This window comes from Macaca fascicularis, chromosome 4, assembly GCF_037993035.2.
Source record: "Macaca fascicularis isolate 582-1 chromosome 4, T2T-MFA8v1.1".
Taxonomy (NCBI): domain Eukaryota; kingdom Metazoa; phylum Chordata; class Mammalia; order Primates; family Cercopithecidae; genus Macaca; species Macaca fascicularis.
In genome coordinates, this window is record NC_088378.1 from 35,219,544 (window position 1) to 35,246,399 (window position 26,856).

Here is a 26,856-nt window from a genome sequence, read left to right on the forward strand (position 1 = left end):
TAGAGTCAATGAATTTATTCTTCAGATGTCCTTGCTTTTTGAGAATTACCCTTAAGACACTCAGACAGCCTAGATCAGTCTTAAAAGGCTTGTTAGTCTTAAAAGGCTTGTCATGGTTCACCCAGGCATTTCTAGTAATATGAGGGCAGTAGTTCAGCCAAAAAGAAAAGACCTTTTTCCTTGCTTCTGAGGTTGGAGTCCCTTTTGACTGAGGAGACCCTCATCTCTGACTCTGACGTCTTTATCTTCAGTGCTCCTTTACCCTTAGGGGCCAGGGCAGAGATGAGTTGCCCACATCTGGATGGATGTTGCCCAGTTTTAGTATGTAGGCATGGGGATCTCCTTTATGGAAGATAGTAACCATTGTTTGATGCTGCAGGAAGGCATAAGAGGAGAAGGAAATTAATTTTTTCATTGGGTGAAAGGCATAGCTAAGAAAAAAAGGTTTTGAGCTTTCTAGAATCCTTAAACCTGGACCTTTGATAAATAATAAAATTTGAAAATGTTGAATTTGAAAATGTGTGTATTGCTTAAATGCCATATGCTCACTTAGTGGAGAGGGGCATTGGCAGTAGATATGTGCATGAATGCCTTCCTTTTTTTTAATTTGCTTTTTGCAGTAGGAAAATGTGCCTCATTGTGCTTATCTTATACATGATTTAGTATTCTAATCATTTACAAGGCTATACTTTTGTTGGGTTTTACTTTATTTTTTATTTTTATTTTTTGTAGAGACGTGGTCTCCCTATGTCCAGGCTGGTCTTAAACTCCTGGGCTCAAGTGGTCCTCTTGCCTCGGCCTCCCAAAGTGCTGGGATTACAGGTGTGAGCCACCGTGCCCGGCCTGGGTTTTAAATTCTTTTAAAATATGCTTTAGATTCACCCGTTCTTAGAATTTGGTCCATGGGTCTGGTGGTCCTTTAGATACTTTTAGGGGGTCAGCGAGGACAAAACTATTTTTGTAAAAATAATAAGACATTATTTGTCTTTTCCACTGGGTTAACATTTACATGCAAAAGCAATGGTGAGTAAAACTGTGTATGACCAGTATAAATCTCGACAGTTGCAACTAGAAAAAAAAATTTTAAAGGCAGTTTCTTATAAGAATGTTCTTGCTGAGTAGTAAAAATTGCTAATTGTGTTTAATCTCAAGTTCTAAGTATATATATTTTTAATATTCTGTGTAACAAAAATGGGAGGTATGCATGAGGCACTTTTGTTGCATATTGAAGTAGGCTGACCCAAAGAAACGTGTTTATATGATTGTTTAAGCTGTGAGCTAAAGTAGCCACTTTCGTCCATGGAACACCACTTTTTCTTGAAGAATGATTGAAGGACAAACTATTGTTTTCATACTTGGGTGTTGACAGGCATTTTCTTGCAAATAAACAAGTAAACTTGTCACAGCGAGTACAACAACTAACATTATTTACTGCTAATCATAAAATTCAAGCTTTCAAGCAAAAATAGAAATTTTGGAAAACTCGCATATATTATCAGTTGCTTGACAAAGCACACAGTAGGTTAATGAACTTCATTTTCCCAGTTTTTTGTTTTTTGAGCTGGAGTCTCGTTGTGTTGCCCAGGCTGGAGTGCAGTGGTGCAATCTTGGCTCACTGCAACCTCCACCTCCTAGGTTCAAGTGATTCTCCTGCCTCAGCCTCCCAAGTAGCTGGGATTATAGGCGCCTACCACAGTACCTGGCTAATTTTTGTATTTTTAGCAGAGACAGGGTTTCACCACCTTGGCCAGGCTGTTCTTGAATTCCTGACCTCAAGTCATCCACCCGCCTTGGCCTCCCAAAGTGCTGAGATTACAGGCATGAGCCACCATGCCTGGCCTCCCAGTTTGTTTTTATCTGTCACATTCTCTATGAGGTATAACTTATATGCAAAACCTGCACATACTTAAAAGTATACAACTAGATGAGTTTTTACATATATCCATAGCCTGTGAAATCATTATTGCCTTCAAGATGCTGAACTTTACATTACTCCCCAAAGTTTCCTTATGTCCTTTGCCAAGCCATGCTTAAAGACTATTCTAAGGAGATGGGGGTGATATTAATTAATGTGTTTTTAATGTTGCTGCAAAGGACATGGTTTTGTTCTTTTTTATGTCTGTGTAGTATTCCATGATGTATATGTATCCCATTTTCTTAATCCAGTTCACCATTGATGTGTACCTAGGTTGATTCCATGTCTTTGCTATTGTGAATAGCAAGCACAGTGATGAACATACGAGTGCATGTGTCTTGTAGGTAGAACAATTTATTTTCCTTTGGGTATATACCCAGTAATGGAATTTCTGGGTTGAATGGTAGCTCTGTTTTAAATTCTTTGAGAAATCTCCGAACTGCTTTCCACAGTGGCAAAACTAATTCACATTCTCACCAAAAGTATGTAAGTGTTCCCTTTTCTCTGCAGCCTTAGCAGCATCTGTTGTTTTTTTGACTTTTTATTAATAGATATTCTGACTAGTACAAGATGATATCTCATTGCAGTTTTGATTTGCATTTCTCTGATGATCACTAATGTGGAGCATTTTTTCATGTATTTGTTGGTCACTTGTATGTCTTCTTTTGAGAAGTATCTGTTCATGTCCTTTGCCCATTTTTTAATGGTTTTTTTTCTTTTACATGTTGATTTAAATTCCTTACAATTTCTGGAAATTAGACCTTTGTTGGATACATAGTTTGCAAATATTTTCTCCTATTCTGTAGGTTGTCTATTTACTCTGTTGATAGTTTTTGTTGTGCAGAAGCTATTTAATTAGGTCCCCACTGGTCAATTTTTGTTTTTGTTGCAATCGCATTTGGGGACTTAGCCAAAAATTCTTTGCCAAGGCCAATGTCGAGAAGGGTATTTCCTAGGTTTTCTTCTAGGATTTTTATGGTATACATGTTACTACAAAGTCATGCATGGAGAAAGATCCATTAAAAATTCAAGTTAGATCAATAGATCTGAATGTAGAGTATAAAAAGTTCTTTGGTATGTTTTAAGATTCTACATTGCAACTAAACTTGAAGAAACTATAACTTACCATGTTTTGGTATCGTATCAAAGCATATCCACGATTATCTTAATTTAATAAATGTTTATGAATATAACCCACACAAACTAAAGCTCTAGGTGGGTGGGTAGGGGTGTTGCCAGTCATTCTGAAGAGTATAAAGGAGTCCTGAGGTCAAAAACGTTAAAAGAAACCTCTGCTTTAGTTCATGGGTCCAAGGAAACCATGAAAAAATGTAATCTGTAGATAGTTAACTTAATTTTGAGCAATATTTTCAACACTTTCTTTGAATAAATTAATTTTGATGGCTATTAGGCTGTCTCCATGTCAAATATGAATTGGTTTGATAACTCTCTAATTTTTTCTCCTCCTTTAATTTCCATTTGAGCATTATGTGGCAAAAATGTAACAAGTATAAAACCACCCCAGACAGACAGGATCATATCTATGTGAAATGACTCATTTAAAAATCATTATCATGTGAAATAGATATGATGTAATACAGAAATGTCTCTTGCATGATAGGTAGGACCAAAACATTTGCCTTTTTTTCTTCTTCTTTCTTTACACAGGCTAACAGCGATGTGATTAAGAAAATTTTATCTCTACTTAGACCAATTAAGATGAATTTATTTCAAGCATTTTAGAAGAGGGAACAGTGAAAAAACTTTATTGGCCGGGTGCGGTGGCTCAAGCCTGTAATCCCAGCACTTTGGGAGGCCGAGACGGGCGGATCACGAGGTCAGGAGATCGAGACCATCCTGGCTAACACGGTGAAACCCCGTCTCTACTAAAAAATACAAAAAACTAACCGGGGGAGGTGGCGGGCGCCTGTAGTCCCAGCTACTCCGGAGGCTGAGGCGGGAGAATGGCGTAAACCCGGGAGGCAGAGCTTGCAGTGAGCTGAGATCCGGCCACTGCACTCCAGCCTGGGCGACAGAGCCAGACTCCATCTCAAAAAAAAAAAAAAAAAAAAAAAGAAAAAACTGTTTATTATCTGAGAGAACTGTACACTTTTTTTTCACTTGAAAAGTTAGCAGTTCAAAATTTTCTCTGTTAAAATTATGGAGTAATTTATTTAATAAGAGCTGACTACAAGGTATTTCCTTATTTTATGACATACAAATTGGGTGACCATATGATTTATCATCTAAATGGTATACTTGTAAGTATAAAAGGGGATCTGTTACTTACTAGGCTGGGATAAAAGAGGAAAACCAAGACTATCCTGGCTTAACTGGGACTTAGGTCACCCTACCTAAAAAAGTATAATGTTCTTGAAAAAGTGGAACCTTTGACATGCTATTTTAATTCCAATCGTGTTTTTGTATCCTGTGTCCCCTTTATATGTTTCTTTGATGAAACATGCCTTCTAAAAAGAAAATGTTTAAAATTTGTTGTTATATGCCCCTAATAAAAATGAAAAGCAACTAATAATTGGAACTCTCAGCTTACTTCTTTACATCTGCCAAAGTTAGACGAAGCTTTGGGATAAATAACTGAGAAAATTAATCTTAGTGATGGCTCACTGTATTTTAACTGGTATATCAGCTATTAATCTGGATACTAACACAAAGTGGCAGCTGTGGCTCAGGCTATTTTGAAAATCCAACCATCTGTTGGTTTCAAACCTTATGATTTATATTAGACATCTTAGGAACCCTGCATATTAAAGGGGCAGTGCTAAGTGGTAAATTTAACTATCTGGAAAATTAAGCATCACTACCAAAATGATGCAGTAGTAAGGTATTTCATGAGTTATTTGTGGAGCCTTCAGTTGGAAGTTTATTCTAAAAAATATGAAGGTAAATACTGATTTCCAAATAAACAGGAAAAATAAAACCATTTGAATGAAATTCTTAGAGTGCAGAGTCTGGTCAAACAAAGCCATTAACATAATAATGAATTATTAGTTGCCAAAAGTTATGGCTACCTAGTCCATGACATTGCCTCATTGCCTCTGAACATATTTTTCACCACATTAATCAGTGTTTATTAATGTTTTAAAAGTGCTTACCACAGTGCTTGACATACGGTGTTATGAAATCACTAGTGACCGGGCGGTGGCTCACACCTGTAATCCCAGCACCTTGGGAGGTCGAGGTCAGGAGTTAAGAACCAGCCTGGGCCGGGCGCGGTGGCTCAAGCCTGTAATCCCAGCACTTTGGGAGGCCGAGACGGGCGGATCACAAGGTCAGGAGATCGAGACCATCCTGGCTGACACGGTGAAACCCCGTCTCTACTTTAAAAATACAAAAAACTAGCCGGGCGAGGTGGCGGCGCCTGTAGTCCCAGCTACTCGGGAGGCTGAGGCAGGAGAATGGCGTGAACCCGGGAGGCGGAGCTTGCAGTGAGCTGAGATCCGGCCACTGCACTCCAGCCTGGGCGGCAGAGCGAGACTCCGTCTCAAAAAAAAAAAAAAGAAAAAAAAAGAACCAGCCTGGTCAACATGGTGAAACCCTGTATCTACTAAAAATATGAAAAAAATTAGCCAGGCAATCCCAGCTACTTGGGAGCCTGAAGCAGGAGAATCACTTGAACCTGGGAGGTAGAGGTTGCATGAGCTGAGATTACCCCACTGCACTCCAGTTTGAGGGACAAAGCGAGACTGTCTCAAAAAAAGAAAAAAGAAAATGTTACTTATTCATATTGATAGCAGTGCTAGTCATATAGAATACTTACTGCAGTGGTATTCTTTCCTAACATCAGAACATCAGTTTTCTAGTTATTAAAGATTTGCATTATTCCTAATGCTTTCCTTAAATTGGCATGTGATCAACACTGGTGCATTTCAAAAGTAAAGATGCTTATATGTGTGTGTGTGTGTATATATATATAACTTACATATACAATATAAAATACAATATAAATAAAATATTTATTTTGTATTTTATTAAATACAAATGTAATAAAATTGTATTTTATTAAATACAAATGTAATAAAATTGTATTTTATTAAATACAAATTTAATAAAATTGTAATTATTAAATATAAATTTATTTTGTATTGTATATAAATAAAATAAATATTTTATAAAAATTTTATACAATATAAAATATTGTATACATGGCCGGGCGCGGTGGCTCAAGCCTGTAATCCCAGCACTTTGGGAGGCCGAGACGGGTGGATCACGAGGTCAGGAGATCGAGACCATCCTGGCTAACACGGTGAAACCCTGTCTCTACTAAAAAGTACAAAAAAAACACTAGCCGGGCGAGGTGGCAGGCGCCTGTAGTCCCAGCTACTCGGGAGGCTGAGGCAGGAGAATGGCGTAAACCCGGGAGGCAGAGCTTGCAGTGAGCTGAGATCCGGCCACTGCACTCCAGCCTGGGCAGCAGAGCCAGACTCCGTCTCAAAAAAAAAAAAAAAAAAAAATTGTATGCATAAGTTATATATATAAATACCTAGGTGAAGATAAAAACTTGGTTTAATTTTTTTGACTGGAAAAACAAAGTTGGCAAATCTATATAATATAGTGTTATTTTTAAAAACTTGCTAATGTGGTGAAATCACAATAGACAAACTTATAAAACTCATTAAATTCTTCTCCGTTTCAGTGACACATAGAGCCATTGGAGAGGATGTAGAATAGTAGAAAGAGACAGAGAAAGAGTTCAAACTACAGAGGAAAACATAGCGACCAGAAGTTCCTACAATCAGACAGACCTTGTTCTAATGGTCACTGCCACTTCCCAGTTTTTAGTTGCGCAACTTTTTGCACATTTTTAATGACTCGAAACCCAGTTACCACTTCTATAAAATGGGGATAATAATAGTTGTTAGTTCATGAGGACTGAATAAGATCATGCAGGCAAATCTCTTAGCATCATGCCTGGACATACTCAATGTTCATTAACTGATGCCTATTATTATTGTTGTAGAATTGCTACAAATTGTATATAGAATTCTTAAGCCCAGGACAAACAAGGCTCAAGAGTGACTTATGGTAGGGTTAGTCTAAGAAAAATAAAATGTCCATTTTGCCTTAATCTTACTAGGAGTACACTATTCTAGGCATTAGGAAAAACCTTGAACTCTAAAGGATTGTTAAGACACTAGAACAAGTTGTTAAGGGATTTGTAAAATATCTGACTATCTTTTCAGATGGAAGAGATTGTATCATTTATGAGGTTATCTAATCTGGAGGTCTGAATTGCCTCATGAAGTTTCTTCTATCATTAGAATTCATGAAACCTCTATTTTGCATTAAATTATATTTTAGTTTTTGTCACAGCTAGACCCTGATTACTATTGGATATCTGATTAATTGGAAGAGAGGTAACACAGTTATCAATCTCCAGCCCTGTTTTAAAATCCAATTCAGTTGCATCCTTTATTGTTATATAGTTACTCTTAAAATATGAATGGGGGTAGTGAAGTATGATTAGTGAGTAAATAGGTCTTGGTTGTCACACTGGCAGAGTGAATTTAGGATTCATTGATACTGCCTGAGTTACCAATTCATTCACAGCTCCCTGCTGGCATTTGAAGCATTGCTGACCACTGTGCACATAAAGGCTTCTCCTTTACTTTAAAACTTTTTCAGTTCAATTTTGGCTATTATAATTTATTTGTGCAATTTATTGAACAGGTATCTATTGAGGGTACCAAGTGCCAAGCATTATGATGTGTATAGAAGGTCAAAGATGGTAGGCAAACACAGCCATGCTCTCGGAGTTTACTTTCTAGTGGGAAGGCATGCAAACAAACAATTACAATTTAAAGTGATAATGACTGTAATGAAGTTAATGGGAACCAAGTGAGGGTGCTTTTAATGCTGCCAGGGATTGTCAGGGCAGGCTGCACAGAAGAGGAAAGTTTTGAACTGAAAATGAGAATGTTCAGTGTGGAGGGGGGCAAATGAAAGAGATTTTCCAGGCTGAGAAAGCAGCATAAGCGACCCAGTGGAGTCTGTGCAGGGACGTGTAAGTAATTCACTCTGCACATGAATTACTTGTCTTTAAGTAGTTCAGATCTTATTTTTTAGGGAATGGGAGCCATCAACATTTTTGGAGCTGGACATGACATGATTAGATTTGTGCTTAAGAAAAGACACTCTGCTGGTAAGGTATAAGCATGATGGTTGAGAGGGAGCAGGAAACAGATCAGTAAGACCAGTAAGTAGGCAGGAGTGGTAGTCTAGTCAGGTCATGATAATTGCCTGCACTTGGCATTTGCAGTGGATGGAGAAGGAGGGGCGGGTGTGTATCACAGATCTTGGTAGGCAGGAGAATCAATATTTTAAGGTTTTGGATAGATTTTGAAAAACAGAAGAGAACCCTAGGTTGGCTCCCAGATTTGGGGTTTAGACAGCTAGGTAGACAATAGTGCCCTAAACCAGTTGGTTGTACAGGATAAAAGAGCCTTCTTTGGTGACAAGAAGATAATGAGTTCAATTTTGGGCATATGAAAGCAGTTGTGGCCCAACCAAGGGGCTTGTTGAGGAGAGAGATCCAGGACATAGATTATATATATATATATGTATATGACGGTTATAGGATTCAGTGGCATTAGGTTAGTAGTTCAAGCTATGGGTATGAATGAAATAGTTGAAGGTTACTTGGGAAACCTAGAACTTCAGATTTGCTTTGCAGCTGGTTACCTGAGATATGTATTGTACAGAAAGGATGGAGACCTTAAACAAGAGGCTATGATAGAGATAAAAGGTTTTGGAAATTATTTCCATACGTATGACAAATTTGTTAATTGTTTCTTGTTGGTCTGTGGAACATCAGTAGCCTAAAATGTCTCTGTATAATTCAAGATTGCATCTTCTACAGAGAAACTTGTTCTGGTAGAAATGAAGATAATGAGGACTAAAGAAACACAGAGTATATTTTATTTCCCTTTATGAAGTTTAAATTCTGTCTTTTTTCATTAACCCACAGAGATCCTTTGATATTGTATCTGACTGTAATATGTTTTATATAAAATGCCTAAGGGACTAAGTGTGAGCAACTGAGAAAACAACAGTTTGTCAATTCATGAATTGTGGTTCTATTTGATCTTCTGTTGACTGGAGTAATGATTCAGGTGAGTATTTTGTCTTGATTCTGGCTATGAGTAAAGGAAGCTGCAATTGACCATCACAGTTTTATATTTGGTACCAGAGAACCATAGCTGCCAAATATATGTTCATTGCCAACAACTTGGATCATGATCAGTGGAAGCTTTTACCTAAGCAGTCAGTGTTAGTGTAGTAAGGTTTAGAGAAAGGCAGTTTCATAGTTTTGCTACTTGTTCTCCAGCCATGTATTTTAGCAATTACAATTTTGTTTATTAGTGTGGCATCCATTAATATGTATGTGATAGATTTTTTTTTATTAGCATGACACTCTTTTTCAGTGATTTACTTTTTAGGCTTTTCCCCCCCTTTTTTGCTGTATAAAATTACTTATAGACCCTTTTAATCACTTTCCTAATATTAATTGACCAAAAAGCAGATACACATTTTTATTAAAAGGTAAACACAGAGTACTAGCAGACACTAGTAGTTTGTGTATTCTGAGCGCATTTTCTTCGTTTTGGCTGGGATACAGTGGGCCTCAAGCCACGTGGGCCTGACTTTTGCTCTGAGGGTGATTAGCTCCATTCTTCTTCCTAGTGATTAGTGAAGGAAGTGGTGTGTGACCCAATTTCAATATATGTGAGAAGTCTGCTGGGGACCTCAGCAGTTTTCTTATACTTAATCTACTGACTAGTATTTGTATTATGGGACATGGCTGCTTTCTAAGTTAAGTGCCTTTAATCTGTTAATTCTCTAGACCTTTCAGAGGAGAAGCCAACATCTTTCACGAGAAGAAAAGAAACGTATTTCAGAAACGCCAATAGGACCCAATGAGTTGATAAAAAGAGATTTAGAGGGAAGGGACTACTATTTTTTAGCTGTCAAGTGTTAGGTGTACTTTGCTACCATCTTAGCCATGTTGGACACTGGGTGACTGTAAGTACACATGCTGAACGTGGGACACTAGGAGGATGAGCCGTGATGATCTTGTCAAGCGACTGAATTAACCACTTCTAGAGTGACACTACCATAGCTTATAGGACTATAGGAGATAATAACATTTATTTTTAAGCCAGATGAATCAAGAATTTTTGGTATTTGCAGCTGAGTGCATCCTAACAGATACACATTTCAGTTGTGGATTAAGAAATGTATGAACAGAAAATAGATTAAGTGGGATATTTAAACGACAGTTCTGACAGTTACCACATGTTGTTAAAAGGATCCATAAACAGACTAATCAGAATGAATACTGACAGGGCCTATCGGAGGCATGTCAACCGGGGCCGTGGTGGACCATGACAGATTTTGAGACCTGCCAAGAGCAGCCTTGATTTAACAGCATTTTATCTGGTATAAATAAATTTTCTTTTATTTCGAGGATTCACTTTCATTCTTCCTTATCCCTTTAAGTGTTATCAGAGGAAAAAAAGCTTTAATAATAATATATTGAGTTATTAAAGTACTTTTATTTGAAGCTTGACATACCAGGAAATGTGACTGACTGTTGTCTTGCCCAAGGTCAAACAGTGGGCCACTTTCAGAGCTAAATATAGATTGAGAGCATTCCACATAAAGAATAATTAGGACCTGTGAAAAACCTCTGGTGACTTAGAAATTGTAGAACCAAATTTTCTGTTGTTTATATTGTTAAACTACAAGTAAAATCTTCTCATTGGGCCCTGTTGGTGTTTCTGAAATATGTTTCTTTTCTTCTTGTGAAGGATGTTGGTTTCTCCTCTGAAAGGTCTAGGACATTAAAAGATTAAAAGCACTTGACTAAGAAAGCAGCCATGTCTGATAATACAAATACTGGTCAGTAGATTATTCTTTTCTTTTCTTTTTTTTTTTTCAAATAAGGTTTTAACATCCAAACATTTAACTTGTTTTTGAGAAAGTAACTCATGTTAGTTTTTGTGATTTCATTAATGCTTGAAAAAAGGTCAGACTGTAAAAAGCAGGGCTAAACAGTATATGTCTAGAATAAATGACTGTTACTGACTTTTGTTCTCCTGTTACTGACCTTTGTTCTCCTGTTACTGTTTTGAGTTAATAAAACTGTCCAATGTGATTTGACACAATGGGAATGCTGGGCTCCTTCCAGCTCCACTAGGGCCATGACTTCAGAGGGGGGGCTCGTACCCTCCTTGGGCCCTGGCTCTCTCACCTATTCTGGTGGCACCCCTTCACATAAGAGTTAACTTTACCACAGGAGCTATGTGATGATCATATTAGCTCGTAGTATGTGTTCAATAAACAGTGGCTGGAATTAAACTGGTAGCAGAGTATGCTGTAAATGTGAGGTGTCCAGATACCTGCTGGGACTTGTCAGCCCTTCTTTTAGCCTCTTACATCCAGTGCTCTACTGCTGTATGTCCTCTAAACAGGGAGATAAAATTTCCTCCGTATTTCTCGGGGAAAAGGCTTTGACTATACGTGCCGTTAAATGTTGGGCCACACACATAGAAAATAACTGACTGAATAGTAACCATGGAGTAGGCATTTGAAAATTGGCACTAAGCAGAAACGCATCAGCAGAGATTTTAGAATGACTCGTGGATTGGTGAAGAAAAAGGAATTCTTTGGTAGCTCTTGGTATCTACTTGTTTCTTCCCCTTTCCTAAATGTACATATGCTGTATATAGCACCTTATGCTTTTCTGTCTTCTATTTTATAGAAAAAAAATTCTCTTTCCAATTGCTATACATGTTAAAATTGTATAGCATATGGCCGTTTCAAATACAAATACCTCTAACTTTTAGTTTTAGAGAAAAACAAAAGCACCGTAAAGAGAAGTAAAAAGTCTGTTGAAAATATGACTAAAGTAGGAATAATGGTTTAACAAAAAAGATTCTTGGCTTCCAGATTTCACAGTTAAGGCCGATTCTTTTTGCAGGTAATTAAGAATAGGACTTAACCAGTGAGATTTATAGATAAAGTTTTTCAGTTATGGTTTAATTACGTTGTTTCAGAATCTTTCTCTTTGGTTACAAAATGACCACAAAGGTGCAGCAGAGGCTAAGCAATAAAGGAGCATCTTTTGGGTCTGGGTGATAGATGTATGCCTATCGTGAATTGATTATTGAGAGCTGAATTTTTTTTTTTTTTTTTTTGAGATGAAGTCTTACACTGTCGCCCGGGCTGGAGTGCAGTAGTGCAATCTCTAGTCACTGCAACCTCCACCTCCCAGGTTCATGTGATTCTCCTGCCTCAGCCTCCCAAGTAGCTGGGATTACAGGTGCCCACCACCAGGCCCAGATACTTTTTTTTTGTATTTTTAGTAGAGACGGGGTTTCACTACAAGAACACAGAGAAACAAAATGTAATATTGGGTATGACCATCCAATTTTCTTCAGGCCCAGAATAATTGTTTGTCTTTTTGGTACCCAATGGCAACATAAAAATTGGAGTATATTCCATAACATCCCAATTTCCAGGAGTTATGTTTCCATGAATTGTCAAGCACTTCTTGAGCTTACATACATTTTCACAGGAACTATGACATTTCTTGGCATAACAGTTTCCATGAGTGGGCTACCTGCTGTGTAATGAAATCTTCCTGAATTGTCTCTTGTGTACTTAAAAGTATATCTTGTCTCCTAAGGCTTGGTCCCAAAATTTGGAAGGATAAAGTGGTTTTTCTCTTTCTTTACACTTCATCATTTAATGTCCTCTTTTCTCTTCTCTCTTTTGAATAAAAGATATTTACTATTTTTTTCTTTTTCATGTGTCTCTACAAGTTGTCAGACTCAAATTTCCTTTAATTAATGAGTTGGAAGCCTCAGAAGAATTGGCAATTTGTACAGTTTTGGTAAGAATTGGTAATTTGTACAGTTTGTAGAGTCAAAATCTTACAGCAAGATTTGCTTTTTATTTTGACTCCAAATATATATATATGTTCAGTTATAGGTAGAAAAAGATGCTAACTAACAGAGAATAGAGCTTTTGGTCACAGTTAAGAATTATCTTTTTCCATTAGAGACAATAATCAGAGTGGACAGTTCTAAGTACATGGACAAGAGGCAGCTGCCACCCACCCCATACTTTTTATAGTTTCATTCCTGCCATTTTAAACAATTATAATAAAAAACCCAAAATATGATAGCAGATATAAGCAACTGTCCTAACCATGATTTGTCCATAGCCAGGCCTGGGAGAAAAGAAAGCATGGAAAGGTTATGGTTTTAAGTTTGTGAACATAGTATCATATCAGATATTTTTCCTCATCGAGGTTAACCTTCTTTTTTAAATCTTATAGTAGACCTCCATATACTGCTGAGAAGAGTGCTAATTCCCTAATAAATGGTCGTCAGTATTGCCAGTGATTATGTTTGTGAATGGTCCAAGTTGCTGTTTTTCCTGGAAGATGAACGTGTTTAGGGGCCATTCTGCTATTTCTGTACTCTCAATTGAGTCGTTTTTCCAAGACGTTGCAGGCAACAGTGCTAGGCTCCAGCCCCGAAAAGGGTCTGTCTTTAGGTCCTTTGTTTTAAAATAGGATTATATTACTCTAGCAGCATTAATAAAGGGATGTGATGGCAAAACATGGGAACCAAGGCAAGATTTTGAACATACTACCATAGAGCTTGGTTAAGTAACATTTTTTCTGCATAATATTTTGAAATTGTGGTATGCTGTTTCATATCGTATATAGCTGAGTCTACACACAAATTGTGTTGAATAATCCAGAACTCTGGATCAGTGGCTTAGGGTTTGTAGAGCCAGGCAGATTGGTTTCAGATCCCCTTATTGTCACATACTCTCCGAAAGATTTCACACAAGTTACTTTGCTGAGCTCACTTTTTTCACCTGTAAAATGGGGATAGTAAATACCACTGTCCTCAGAGAGCTATCTTAGAGATTAAATGAATGAGTAAACTCAAGTGCCTGGTGTTAAGTGTCCAATAAATGTTAGGTTTTAAAATTCTTGTCTTGAATTTCTCCATTGTTTTCTGTCTTTCATTATGATTAATTCACTTAATGCTTATGAAAAAAGTCTCTAACATTATCTAGCTTTCCTTCATTCGTGATAAGTACTGTTAAATACTGTTTGTTAATATCTTGATAAATACTGTTAGTTAACGACACATTTCATATATATATATATATTTTCCCCCTGCCTTGAGATGGAGTATTGCTCTGTCACCCAGGCTGCAGTACAGTGGCGTGATCTCAGCTCACTGCAACCTCCACCTCCCAGGTTCAAGCGATTCTTCTGCCTCAGCCTCCTGAGTAGCTGGGACTACAGGAGTGCACCACCATGCCTGGTTAATTTTTGTATTTTTAATAGAGGCAGGGTTTCACTATGTTAGACAGGCTGGTCTTGAACTCCTGACCTTGTGACCCACCCACCTCGTGCTCCCAAAGTGCTGGGATGATAGGTGTGAGCCACCGCGCCTAGCCATATTTCATTTTATTTTTTTAGAGAGTCAGGGTTGCACTTAGTCACCCCTGCACTCAGGCTGGAGTACAGTGGTATGATCATAGCTCACTATAACCTTGAACTCCTGGGCTCAAGCAATCCTCCTCCCTCAGCCTTCTGAGTAGCTAGGACTAAGGCATGTGCCACTATGCCCAGCTAATTTTTTAAATTTTTTTGTAGAGATGGGGTCTCACTGTGTTACCCAGGCTGGTCTTACACTCCTGGCCTCAAGTGCTTCTCTCGCCTTGGCCTCCCAACGTGCTGGCATTATAGGTATGAGCCATGGTGCCTGTACCTGTTCTTAATTGCACATTTTCAGAAGCAGTGCCAACAGGGAATAATTAATAATAAAGTTAAGTTGGTAGGATTTATTGCACGAACATTGTCCTCCTGGGCTCTGGTTTGAGTAGAGGACCTTTTTGTTTGGAGACCAGATATGTAAGTATTAACTCAAGATGGCTGCTAGTAGGGCATAAAATTGGAAGTGGAGGAGGCAAGATTGCTACCTGGTGCTAGAAAGACTGAGGTGCATATAAATACAGCCATTAGACAATCTGTTCTCTTCTTCCCCTCCCCCTCAAATACTATTTTGCAACCCAAATTAAAAGCTTTATAATGAACTTACCTGATTTACAGATAAAGATATCAAAACTCCGACAAGGAGACATGAGTTTCATAACTGTTAATACCTGACATCTGGGATTCAAACCCATGGTTTCCTGACTCTAAAGGTTTTATCACTATACCGATGCTGGTGAGTGGGAAATGCCAGGAGTTACTTTCCTCAATGAAGAACGTTCCCTGCAAATACATCTTCATTGAACACAAAAAGTAATGTTTAGGATAATTGTTCACTGGTTGTTAGGCTATTTCCTTTGTTATTTTGATCACAAAATCATATAATGCTAGTGCTATAGAGGATCCTAATATTCCTACTGCCTTATTTCTGGATGAAGAAACAGAGGTCCAGAGAAGACCAAGGGTTTGTCTGGTGTTTCCTAGCTGGCTAGTGGCAGTGGTAAGGCTGGGAAGAACCTCATTCTGTGTCACCTCTCCAGTGTTCAATCTTTGCTCTAGGTTCTGATGTTACCATTTTTAGGATTACAGGCCATTGATTTGCTTTGTAGTCTTAATAAGGTTTATATTATTGCTTTTAGGACTATTTTACATTTATATACAAAATCATTTTATATTTTAAAACATACATCTATATTCACTCATGTGTTGGTGAATTTGGAGGAATAATGGAAGAGTTTAAAGTTGTTGTTTATAAGTCACTAAGCTGTGAAGAAACAACTGGTTATAAAAGTGGAATTTTACTTAAAATTGTAATGTTCATTGTATGATAGAATGGAGTGTCCTCTTTAAATCAAGGTAAAATAAGCATATTTACATGTTAAATAGTCTGAAAAAGTGAAAGCAATTTAAAGGCATAAATCTCTGAACGTTAATTTTAATTATGTGGGTAGACCTGCCAGTTTAATTTAATCAGTCAGATCTTTGCTTTTTATTCCATAGATCTTCACAGTATTTCTAATTTGGAAGTCAAAGTGCATATTAATGTACCTGTGACATATAGAAACAACTGTGTTCCTTGATGACACTCTCAAATACTCTTTGATATTTGCATCAAAATTATCAAAATTCTGTCTTTCAGAAAAAAAAAAAAAGCACTGAAAACAGATACTAGTGTTTGTCGACATCTTCACTGTTTTTTTTCTAAAATGTAACAAATATAATTTGTAAAAGTGACAATTTTCATTTTTCCACGCTGCAGGCTCTTTTTGTTTGGATGAGTATGAAAGTAGGTGGACTATGTTCAGAACCACTTGAGGTGTTTAGCATCATCATGTTCCCTCTCCTTCTAATCCATGGGAAATAGGTGTGCCTAGCTAGTAAATAGAGGAACAAGAAAGAATTGGGGTGGAATTTCTGGCACTATGGGCAATTTTTCTTTCCTAGAGTGTCATAAACTAAGGCTATTATCTCTATAAGATAACAGATTTTGAACAATTATATGAAATCTGTTATTTCATGGAATAAAGTTCAAAATCTAGCCTGTCTTAAAATTAGTTGTTTTCCTGCCCCTGAATTTGCTCAATCACCTTGTGGCTTCATTCAGAAAGATGCCCTAGTCTTTTATGTTTTTGTCAGTGATGCATCTATATTTGAGTAATTTTGTAGGCTGTTGACATATTTGATGGTATAATTTCAAAATTCATAGTATTGATTACTGCTTTAGTAGGGGAATAAGGCAGTATCTCAGAAAGCAGGAATTTAAAAGATATGCCGTACCGTACCGATAACAGTCGATTGCCTCTTTCCCCACACTTAGCCTATCATTTCTATTGTTCATGCAGTTTGCTAGGTAGTTAATGGTACTTCATACAAGTTGTGGTTCCAGTGTTCTGCTCTGTTGGGTTTTCTATTCATAAACAACAATCTCTTGTGGATAAAAGAAAGCTCTTCCTCTTTAAGTAGCAGACAGAAAATATGTTGGTTTTTTTTTTTTCGGGTTTGAATTTTCATGTGTAATTACTGCAGTTGTCTGTAGGAGAAAGGACTCATTGTGGTTTTTCTCGGCTATCATTCTTAAAGACATGCAGATAGCCAGACAGCACACATGGCACTGACCTACGGCCGGGGACTCACAGTTTTGAGAGAATTAGGGAGTGTATAGCCACTTCCCTCTCTGAATGCCAGTCCCAGAGCAGTTGCATTAGGCTGGAGGACTGGAGGTGGAGCCTTTTTTGCTCACGGCAGCAAGTTCCCTTCTCCTTTCTCTCCCCCTGCGGCGTGTGCGTTGGCTTTTCAAGCTGCCTGTGCTGCTCTGTGGAGTGAAAAAGGCAGGGTGTGCTCGCAGACTGTGCTATAAACTGCAATTTCTATTTGGGGTCCTCACGGAGAAGAACACCAGGAAAGACAGACAGGACCAGTGCCATGGGCCAGCTTTGCTGCTTTCCTTTCTCAAGAGATGAAGGAAAAATCAGTAAGTGGGATTTGTACTGTGCAGAATCCTAAATGCTTTACTATTTTGTGCGGTTGTCTTCTAGGGGTAGTTTTGCTCTTTTTTTAATAGGAAAGATAGCAGACTAATCAGCTATGATTTTTAATGTGTGTTTCTTAAAGGGACTGGTAGGTGTGTAGTTACAAATTAACTGTAAAAGTACTGCCACTTAGTAGATGGGCTGTGTTAAAAATACAAAATACTGAAAACTCATTTCTGATTCTCCTCTGTTGGTATTCTCCCAGCTCATTTTTATCACACTACGTTAGAGTCAGAGTTTAGTTTTGAGTTTCTTTAAATCACTGCATTCAATTTGATATACTGTACAAGCCAGACTTCATTTTTCTTATCTGAAACTGGCGTATTTTCAGAGCAATGCTCAACGGTAACAGATAGAGAGGTAAAGCTTGTTCTAAAATGACACATATTAGACACTTGCAGATATTTTCATGTGTCCCCTGCTTTGTTCTTCCTGGAAGGGATTCAAGTGTGCCTATGAGACCACTCTAAACAAGTGATGCCGCTTTGCTTCCAGCAGAAACCCCATTGAACCTGCCTACATGAATGTTGAATTCCACAGCTGCTTATGCCCAGAGAAGAGAACTTAAAGTGGTGACATTTGCATTGAATTTTGTTCTTCACTGGCTTATGTGTATTCACTTACATTTTAGCTTTGTTAAATGGAATACTGGCATTTTAATTAGTATGCCGAATAGAGTTTGCCTTACCCTAGTTGCCCCGAAATAGGGAATTTTTACTTTTCAATATAATGTTTCCAGTCATACTTGCTAAATTTTCAGCCACATTTGTGTCATATCAGTGCTTGATTCTAATTTAAATAGGTCCATAGAATTTCATAATATCTGGTTCAGATGCTGAAAGATCTACATCTGGTTTATATTTCCTGCTGCTTGTTCTTCAGGAAACTAGCCAGGGACTGTTTAAAAAAATAATGCATATGCTATACCTGTTCATTTGGGAAATAAGACGGTTTTTACAGTAACTCTTTGGGGAATCCTTTGGAATAAACACTGAAGTCTCCAAACATTGGAAACTGTGGAACATTTGATTGTTAACAAGGAGCCAATAAACTGTGCTCTAAATTTTACTTATGAAAGGATACTGTACAGTATGTGACAGTCCTGCTCTTACAACTTGAGATGACCTTATAACAAAATCATTCACTTCTAACAAAGAGCATTGGCATTCATTTGGCAGCCCAAGACTTCTCAGGTTGTCAGAATGATTTATTTGTAGTTCCTGAAGATTTGGGTTGGTTGAATTTTTTCTTGGGAAACGCTTCTCTCTGAAAAACCTCGGCATGGGCTGATGCAGGGATAGTGAATTCTTTCCCCACCCTCTTCACTTTCTATTCCACTGCTCAGGATTTTCCCTTGGAGTGCCTGCTCTCCTGTTCTGTTTCTCTTCTTCCCCTGTCTGTAAACATCTTTTGGCTCCATCTGAAGAAGTGAAGTTTCAACTCCAGAAGGAATTTGTTCTTTTCTGTCTTCATTATCAGGGACTATTGGAGAACAGTCTTCTGTTTTACATATGGTGCTTCCTAATATTGATGGACAGGAAGTAATATATACTGCTTTTGGGGTTTACTGTCTCAAGTTCCAAACTTTAAGAAAAAATGAAGATAAAACACCATATCTGAAGTGAAGCCTGAGTCTGGAGGTGCAAATTATGGTTAGAAGAAATGCATTTGCATCCCCACCCCCATTCACTCCTGATGGCCCCCTGGGTCCTCTCCATTTTCTCCCCATTATTCTTTCTTCTGTCTGATTTCGTGGTTACTTCACTGTTTTTCTCCTCCTAATCTGCTTCATACTCCATTCACACACCCCATGCACAAACATATGCACATTGTAGAGCTGTTTCCTGATGCAGTGTTTAATTTCTTTGCTACAGGATGGTCTAAAGAGAGGCTTCTGTGCCAGGCACTGCTATCCTTCTGGTAATATGTACCTAACAGTACTTATAAAGGAGACATTTAAAAAGTGGCAGAGAATTTATTGCTCAGCATGCCTCAAGGAGCATATAAATTAGCACAAACTGTGGGCATCCAGTCTGTAAGTTGTGCTGCTAATGTGAAAGAATCCATAATAGACATTTGGGAGGGTCCAGCTTTTTCCTGATCTTGCTGCTGGATTGTACAGTAACCTCCTGGGTCTTGTTTATCTTTGTGTCATCACCTAATAGCCTTGTTAGCCTACTCAGAGCAACATACTACTTGAGCACATACTAAAAGCAAAGCACAAAAATGTGAATACCCACTCCTTCTAATTCTGTAACAGGCGGTGGCCCTAGAATGTTCTTCCTTGAAGGGAGCCCAAATTATGGATAATTTGATAAGTTTTTGGTGAAAGTTTAAATGTGTGGGTGTTATTCTCAAAATACAGGTGAGTTGGAAAGCTTGTCCTCTGCAGTCCTACAGAGATACAGCAAGGACATACCCAGTTGGTCAAGTGGTAAGATTGAAGTGACCCCTCCCCTCTCCTGCTGCTATTTTATCCTGCTTTTGCCCTTTGGTGGTGGTGATAGATAGAAATAATTCTAATTTAATTGATTTATTAGTGCTACCATTTTAGTGTATTGATAGCAAGTGATGATTTTTTAAAATGAGCTAGTCATGTGGGAGCCTAAGCTGTAGAAAGTTAACTATATGCATACCCAGAAATATTTTATGCAGTTTTAACTGATATCTAATACATATTTATGGGGCACATGCAATATTTTGGTACATGCATACAATGTGTAAGGATCAAATCAGGGCAATTAGGTTATCCATCACCTCAAACATTTATCATTTCCTCGTGGCAGGAATATTTCAACTCCTTTCTTCCAGCTATTTTGGAATGTACAATAAATTGTTTTTAACTATAGTCATATTACTGTGCTGTCAAACATTAGAACCGATTCCTTCTATCTGTGTTTGTACCCATTCATCTCTCATCATCTTTCTCCCCGACAACTTCCCAGCCCCGGTAACCATCATTCTACTCTATCTCCATGAGATCCACTTTTTTTTTTTGCTCCAATGTAGGAGTGAGAACATACAATATTTGTCTTTATGTGCCTGGCTTATTTCACTTCCCATAATGACCTACGTTTCCATCCATGTTGCTGAAAGTGACAGGCTTTTATTCTTTTTTATGGCTGAATTGTATTCCATAGTATATATACCACATGCTTTCATCATCCATTCATCCATTGATGGAAAGTTAGGTTGATTCCGTATTTGGCTCTAGTGAATAATGCTGCAGCAAACATCAGGGTGCAGGTATTCCTTTGATACACTGATTTCCTTTTCTGTGGATAGATACCCAGTAGTGGGATTGCAAGAAATTTTGCCAATGGGTTGAATAGTCAAATACAGCAGAGCTTGTCATGACTTATTTATTAATTAGTGCAGCACAAAACAACTTTTTGTTTAAATCTTGGAAGTTAAACATTTTTCCAAACTGTATACTTTTTTTTTTTCACCACAGTAAGTAGAATACACTGTCAATAAATTCATATTTCTTGGAAGATTAGAACCTTTCTTTTTTTATATAGGAACATTCTTAACATTAAAAAATTACAGTAAATATTATAGGATTAACAAATACTATAGATATTTTCCAGTATAGTTTTTGCTGACTAGAACTTGATTTCTTTGAATTACCTAATTTCTCATATTGAGCTGCCTGAAAGGAATGTCCATCATGAACAGAAATGTCATTGCAGATAACCCACAGGGGTCAATATCGCAGAGTCATATGGCCCACTGTGGGTTATATATCTCCTTAAGCAAACCTCACAAGAAAGCTTAATAACTATGTATATACTTCTGTAACTAATTAGAAAACATTCTATTTTCTCTTTTCCTATTGCAGATTTTCCCATTTTGAAGTACATTGCTTTTATATAGAGTTAAGTAGCTGAATGGCTAAAGATGAACTGACCTACTTCATGAGTTAGTCAGTCTCTTGTCACTGAAATTATTCAAGGATAGGATGGGGATATCGTAAGGACATCACCTTCTAGGGGTGTTGTAAAGGGAGAATGGACTTGGTAATGAATGAATGCATTGACAACTCAGTTTCTTTCTAACCCTGATACTCTGTGATGACTGAAAATGAAATATTAGAGTAAGTGTATGTTTTAATAAGACACATTTTAATTTTATACATGAAATATGTGTCAGTATAGTCTTTTGTGAGGGATGAATTACTGGGACCATTTATAGTACTCATTTTATAAATATGAGTCAAATGTTGAGATAATTTCTGATGATATTACTTTAATCCATAAATTGAGGTATGCAGTGTGGATTTAATGTCTGGTGAATACTTATATATAACCATAATTACCATAAAGGTGATCAAATTTTACACAAGGAAATCTACACTTAGATTTTCCAATTACCTAGAAGTCATCCTAGAAATCCTACAGCCTCATACTTTGCTCTTCTCATTTGCATCTAAGATATGCTGACTTCATGGTTACCTTTCATATGTCTGCTCTATCTTATCACATGGATTTCAAACACCTCGTATTCAGGATATGTATTGTACATCTCTCTTAGTAGCACCAGACCCTAACATAGTATCTTACCCAGAGGAGGCATGTTCTAAATGCTTGTCGATGAAGAGAATGATACACATTTCTTGTGAGTGTGAGAGAGCTTCAGTGTCAATCAGTCTATCAGAGGATAGAATATGGAATAACTCTGGTTAATGTTGGAATCCATGAAGAGCTTTGGTTACTGAACGTACCAGAGAAACATTTTAACAGGCTCACACTGACTTTACATTCTGGGCCCCAGGGAATGTGGATAGGGAGCCTCCCATCAAAGGACAGTGACACTTGATTTTTCTTCCTTGCCAGTAAAAATGTGTTTGCCCACAGGGGACACAGTATAACTCCAGTTCTGCCACTGCCTGTTGAAAACATACGGCCCATTGCTTGGCATGCAGTTCTTACTGTAGACCGAGCACAGGCCTGGGAGAACAGAGAACTGGGTGAGAAACCCAGCTCTGCTATTACATCTTGTCTGAGCAAGCTGCTAACATCTCAGGGCTTCAGTTCCTCATATTTAAGAAGTGGGGGTTGAACTACTCTTCTTTTGAAAGTTTAATTTATTTTTTTCCCATTTGCCCCTTAGAGCTAAGAGTCTAGGGAATAAAAGAATGAGTGATAGAGATGTGATGCAATTGTTTTTCTTCCTCCTCCTCTACATCTTCCTCTTTGACTTCCCCTCTTTCTCTTTCTCCTCTTCTTAATTTATTTAATGCTTACTGTGTGCCAAGTACTAGGCTAGAATTATGTTCAAGACTGCTTATTAAATGCAACTGGTAGAAAATAGATGCTCCCCTGTCTCATTTAAGAGGGCAAGTTGCTGAAAGCCAGAAGTGTGGGGGATTTCTCAGTTACAGTCCTCCAGGGTGCCATGGGGCTGAGAGCTGGTAGAAGGCTGGGATCCCAGGCAGCTCGGTATCTGCTGTCCGCTTTCTGAAGCAGTGAAGCCAGAGGTGTTGTGTGTAACCTGAGACTACATTTTGCATAAGATTTCTGTGGGTAATATTGTGGTGGAGCAGGAATGGTGTGCAAGGTAAAACAAACATTTAACCATAGTCACTAAAGATTCGATTTTCCCTTTATTAAATAATTTGTAATTTGTAATCAGGAAGCTTACGTTTCTAAAATCAAGTAAAGGAACATTAGAGCAAATGCTAGTAGTTACTATTCATATCTCACCTTCCTGATTCCTTCTATTAATTCACAGGCTATGTGGTAGCTGTATTCCTTCTTGTTGTTCTGACATTTTTAGAGTTTGCAGGATTCTACCATCAAATGTTGAATAATTTTTATGAGGAATAGCAAGGTCGTAGACTTGTTCCCAGCCCCCAGTAGAGCCATTGACTGCCATGAGCTGTATCCAGAAGCCCTGTCCTTCAGCATTGTGACGTGGTCTGTCCTGTGTCGTCTTCCTGGGGGGCCATGAAAGAAGAAGCGGGACTCTGATGTACCGAAAGCTTTTGGCTAATAAAAGAAAGCTTCATATCTGTTGCTCCTTCCTGGAGCATTATTATTATTTTAAGAGATGGCCCAGGCAGGTCTCAAACTCCTGGCCTCAAGCGATCCTCCCTCCCACCTCGGCCTCCCAGAGTATTGGGATTATAGGTGTGAGCCACTGCACCCAGCCATGGATTTGCATTTTAATAAGACCAAATTATCCCAAGTGCTCTTGGGAAATATTTATAGTAAAATAATGAAATAAAAAATAAAATAAATAAGCAGTGATGATGACTTAGCCCAACTCAAAAGAGTTTCAGAATTCTCAATTTCTATATTGTAGAAAAATAGAGGCCCTAGAAACAAAATGGCTCAGTTTGCACTTTTGGTTCTGACATTTACCGTTTAACTTCTCTAAGCTTTTTTCTGTACCTTTGTCTTAAACAGTATCTACTTATTGTGAAAATTAAATAAGCTAATGCCTATAAAATTCCTGACAGTGTGCTTGGCATATAATAGACTCAGTAAATATAAATTTCTCTGTAGCAAATAGTGTGTTAATTGCATAGCTGCAGTCAGAAGTCAGCTTGAGCTTGGGCAACGTGGCGAAAATTAACTGGGTTTGATGATGTGCACCTGTAGTCCCAGCCACTCGGGAGGCTGAAATGCCATGATTACACCACTGCACTCCAGCCTGGGTGACCAAGTGAGACAGACCTTGTCTCCAAAAAAAAAAAAAAAAGTCAGCTTGGCAGAACTATACTTTTATTTCTACCTTATGCAGTAGAGATAAAAAGGCACTTAGAATGTCAGACCTTGAATTGTCGAGTAGACTTGTGGCATTGATCTGGCATTGATCCTCATTTCCTATGGGGAACTCTTTCCCCCTCTTCTTGGGGTCTTGTCCATCATGAAGCCTTACTTCCTGCACCAGGAGAGACATGTGGTCCCAGCAAAGTCAACCATGATCTTCCTTGAGATTTGATAGAGAGCCTGTCTTCCTTTTGGGTTGTGAGCAGAAAGGCTACCATCCTAAGATCACAGTACTTGGTACTGTAGAGCAAGTACAGTGAGGAAGAGTCATTCTGAGAATGGAGCCAGCACAGAGGGAAGTAAGCCTAGGGAAGGAAGAGTCCTGATGAGTGTTTGAGCCTCTGAGTTCAGCCATGCCCAACACCTTCTCCACTACATGAAGCAATAAATCCTCTCCTTTTTCTTTGTTTATACTTGCTTGATTTAGGGGACACTCAGTGTGTATAAGTAGAAATAAAACCATAGTTATGCCAAGCTGACTTCTAAGGTGACTGTGGTTACACAATTAATACACTTTTTTGTTGCAGGGAAATTATATTTACTGAGTTTATTAGATGCCAAGTCCCAGTGTATATTCCGAAACAAGTATTACCAAACCTAGTGAAGAAGCCAGAGCTCTCTGACTTATTCTTCATGTTCCATTTTAGTTGCAATGAAATGTAGCCTTAAGTCAGAGCTGCTGTGAAAGAGTAGCAGGTTCACTTCAACGAATGTTGTTGAGCCCATCGTTCAGAAAACTCTGAGCCAGGTGTTCTGGAAGGTACAATGATGAGTAGCACATGCTTCCTACTACTGGATTCTTTCTTTAAAATGTTACATGGCCTTGTAAAAAGAAATCTGTGAGATCTCAAAGTTTATTGTGCCTTGAACATAAAAAGCCAAGATAAAGGATATTGATTGATGCTTTCAGTCTAACAAGCAAAGCCATGTCTCTTACGTGCCCAGGAAGTTCCACAGCTAAGTCACTGAGAGTGACTTAATTACTACCAAAATTGGAAATTACCTTAAGCTCCTATCACAGGCAGGATTTACAACTTGACACGAACATACAGTTCCTACAGCAAACATCTTAGCAAATAAAGTCTTCTGTGACTGAGGTTCATAATGTGAGTTACAAGTTAACAGACCTTGAAACTATTAAAATAAATCTTTCATAGACAAAAGCGGAACTGTATGATGAAAATATAAAGAATAAGTGTAGCTTTAACTTAAATTATATGCTAACTAGAATATAAATGTTAATTTTGTTAAAGTCTAAATCAAAGATATTTGCGGCTTACAATTTTCTGCATTTAGATACTTTCCCCCAAAACTTATGAATTTAATCAAGAATATTAATAAGCCTATTATGTATATATGTAGTGCCAGGGAGAAAGTGATATACGAACAAGATGCTTGGCGTGGATTGACTTAGGATCTCATATTCCCAAGGGAGTCAGAGCTCACCTAGTTACCTAGTTTGTAATGCTGATGGGAGAGGGAAGAAGGAATCTGGTGGAAAGGGTGATTCACTCTTAATGACCTGGCTCAGATCCCCTCCCCCGCCTCTTTTCTGACTTTGAGGTCAGATAGTTGTTGTTGGCATTTTCCTTGTGAATTACATCAGGCTTCAGTTTGATGTCTCATATCTGACCGTTTAAGCGAAAATATAATTCACACTTTCTAAGCATTTTAAATGTTTAGCTAAAGTTAGCGTGATATGCAGCCTTTTCAGGATTTGATTGATAGCTGATAAACTGGAAAGCAGATGACTTGTTAATCTCAGACTTTCTATCTAGGGCTATTGTAGTCAGACCTTGTTTAGAGTACTGGCCAGCTGGAGGGTGTCCTGAGGGAGACCAGGATGGTGACGAGCCTGGAAACCACATCACAAGAGGAAAGCTGAAGGACTCAGGCAGCTTAGCTGGGAGGAGAGAAGGCAGAAGAATTAGTGGTCTTAAAACATTTAGAGGGCTCTTTAATGTGGAAGCAAAAGAAGAGTTGTTTTGCATGGCTCTAGGGGAACAGAATTAGGACAGTGGGTGTTAGTTTAACACATTTTCATTTGGTGGTCTTAGAAGCCAATGGTAAAGATACATTAAGCCCAGTAGTATTCTAATTATGTTTGCAATAAATCTTGTTTTAAACAATGAAAATACTGAAATGGGATCATAAAATAGAGAAGTTATCATAATCAAATTTTGTATTAATAATTCATAATAAATTGTGTCAGAGAAGATTTTTAAGGCAGAATTTTCAAACTATTTTAAGTCACCAAACAATTTAAATGGAAGACCAAATTTTTTTTTTAAATTTAATTTTAAGTTCTGGGATACCTGTGCAGGGTGTGCAGGTTTGTTACGTAGGTAAATGTGTGCCGTGGTGGTTTGCTCCACCCATCAACCCATCACCCAGGTATTAAGCCTTGCATGCATTAGCTATTTATCCGGATACTCTCTCGCCCCTCATCCCCACAACAGGCCCCGGGGCGTGTGCTATTCCCCTCCCTATGTCCATGTGCTCTCATTGTTCAGCTCCTACTTGTAAGTGAGAACATGTAGTGTTTGGTTTTTTTTTCTGTTCCTGTGTCAGTTTGCTGAGGATAGTGGCTTC

General features: G+C 38.0%; 1 protein-coding gene across 11 annotated transcripts in view; it reads left to right on the forward strand.

The window, feature by feature from the left end:
* The window catches only part of AKAP7 (A-kinase anchoring protein 7), a 151,047-nt gene that overhangs the window by 99,006 nt on the left and 25,185 nt on the right, over positions 1-26,856 (forward strand). For 2 of the 11 annotated variants that reach the window (XM_005551842.5, XM_045391521.3), the window contains exon 1: positions 17,247-17,430. The exons of 8 other annotated variants lie outside the window; for them this stretch is intronic. In XM_005551842.5, the coding sequence (XP_005551899.1) occupies positions 17,382-17,430 (49 nt within the window). In that variant the 5' untranslated portion in view covers positions 17,247-17,381. Of the gene's footprint in view, positions 1-3,583; positions 5,447-17,246; positions 17,431-26,856 lie in introns of those variants that run through there. One more of the 11 variants, XM_045391519.2, reaches the window with a different exon arrangement.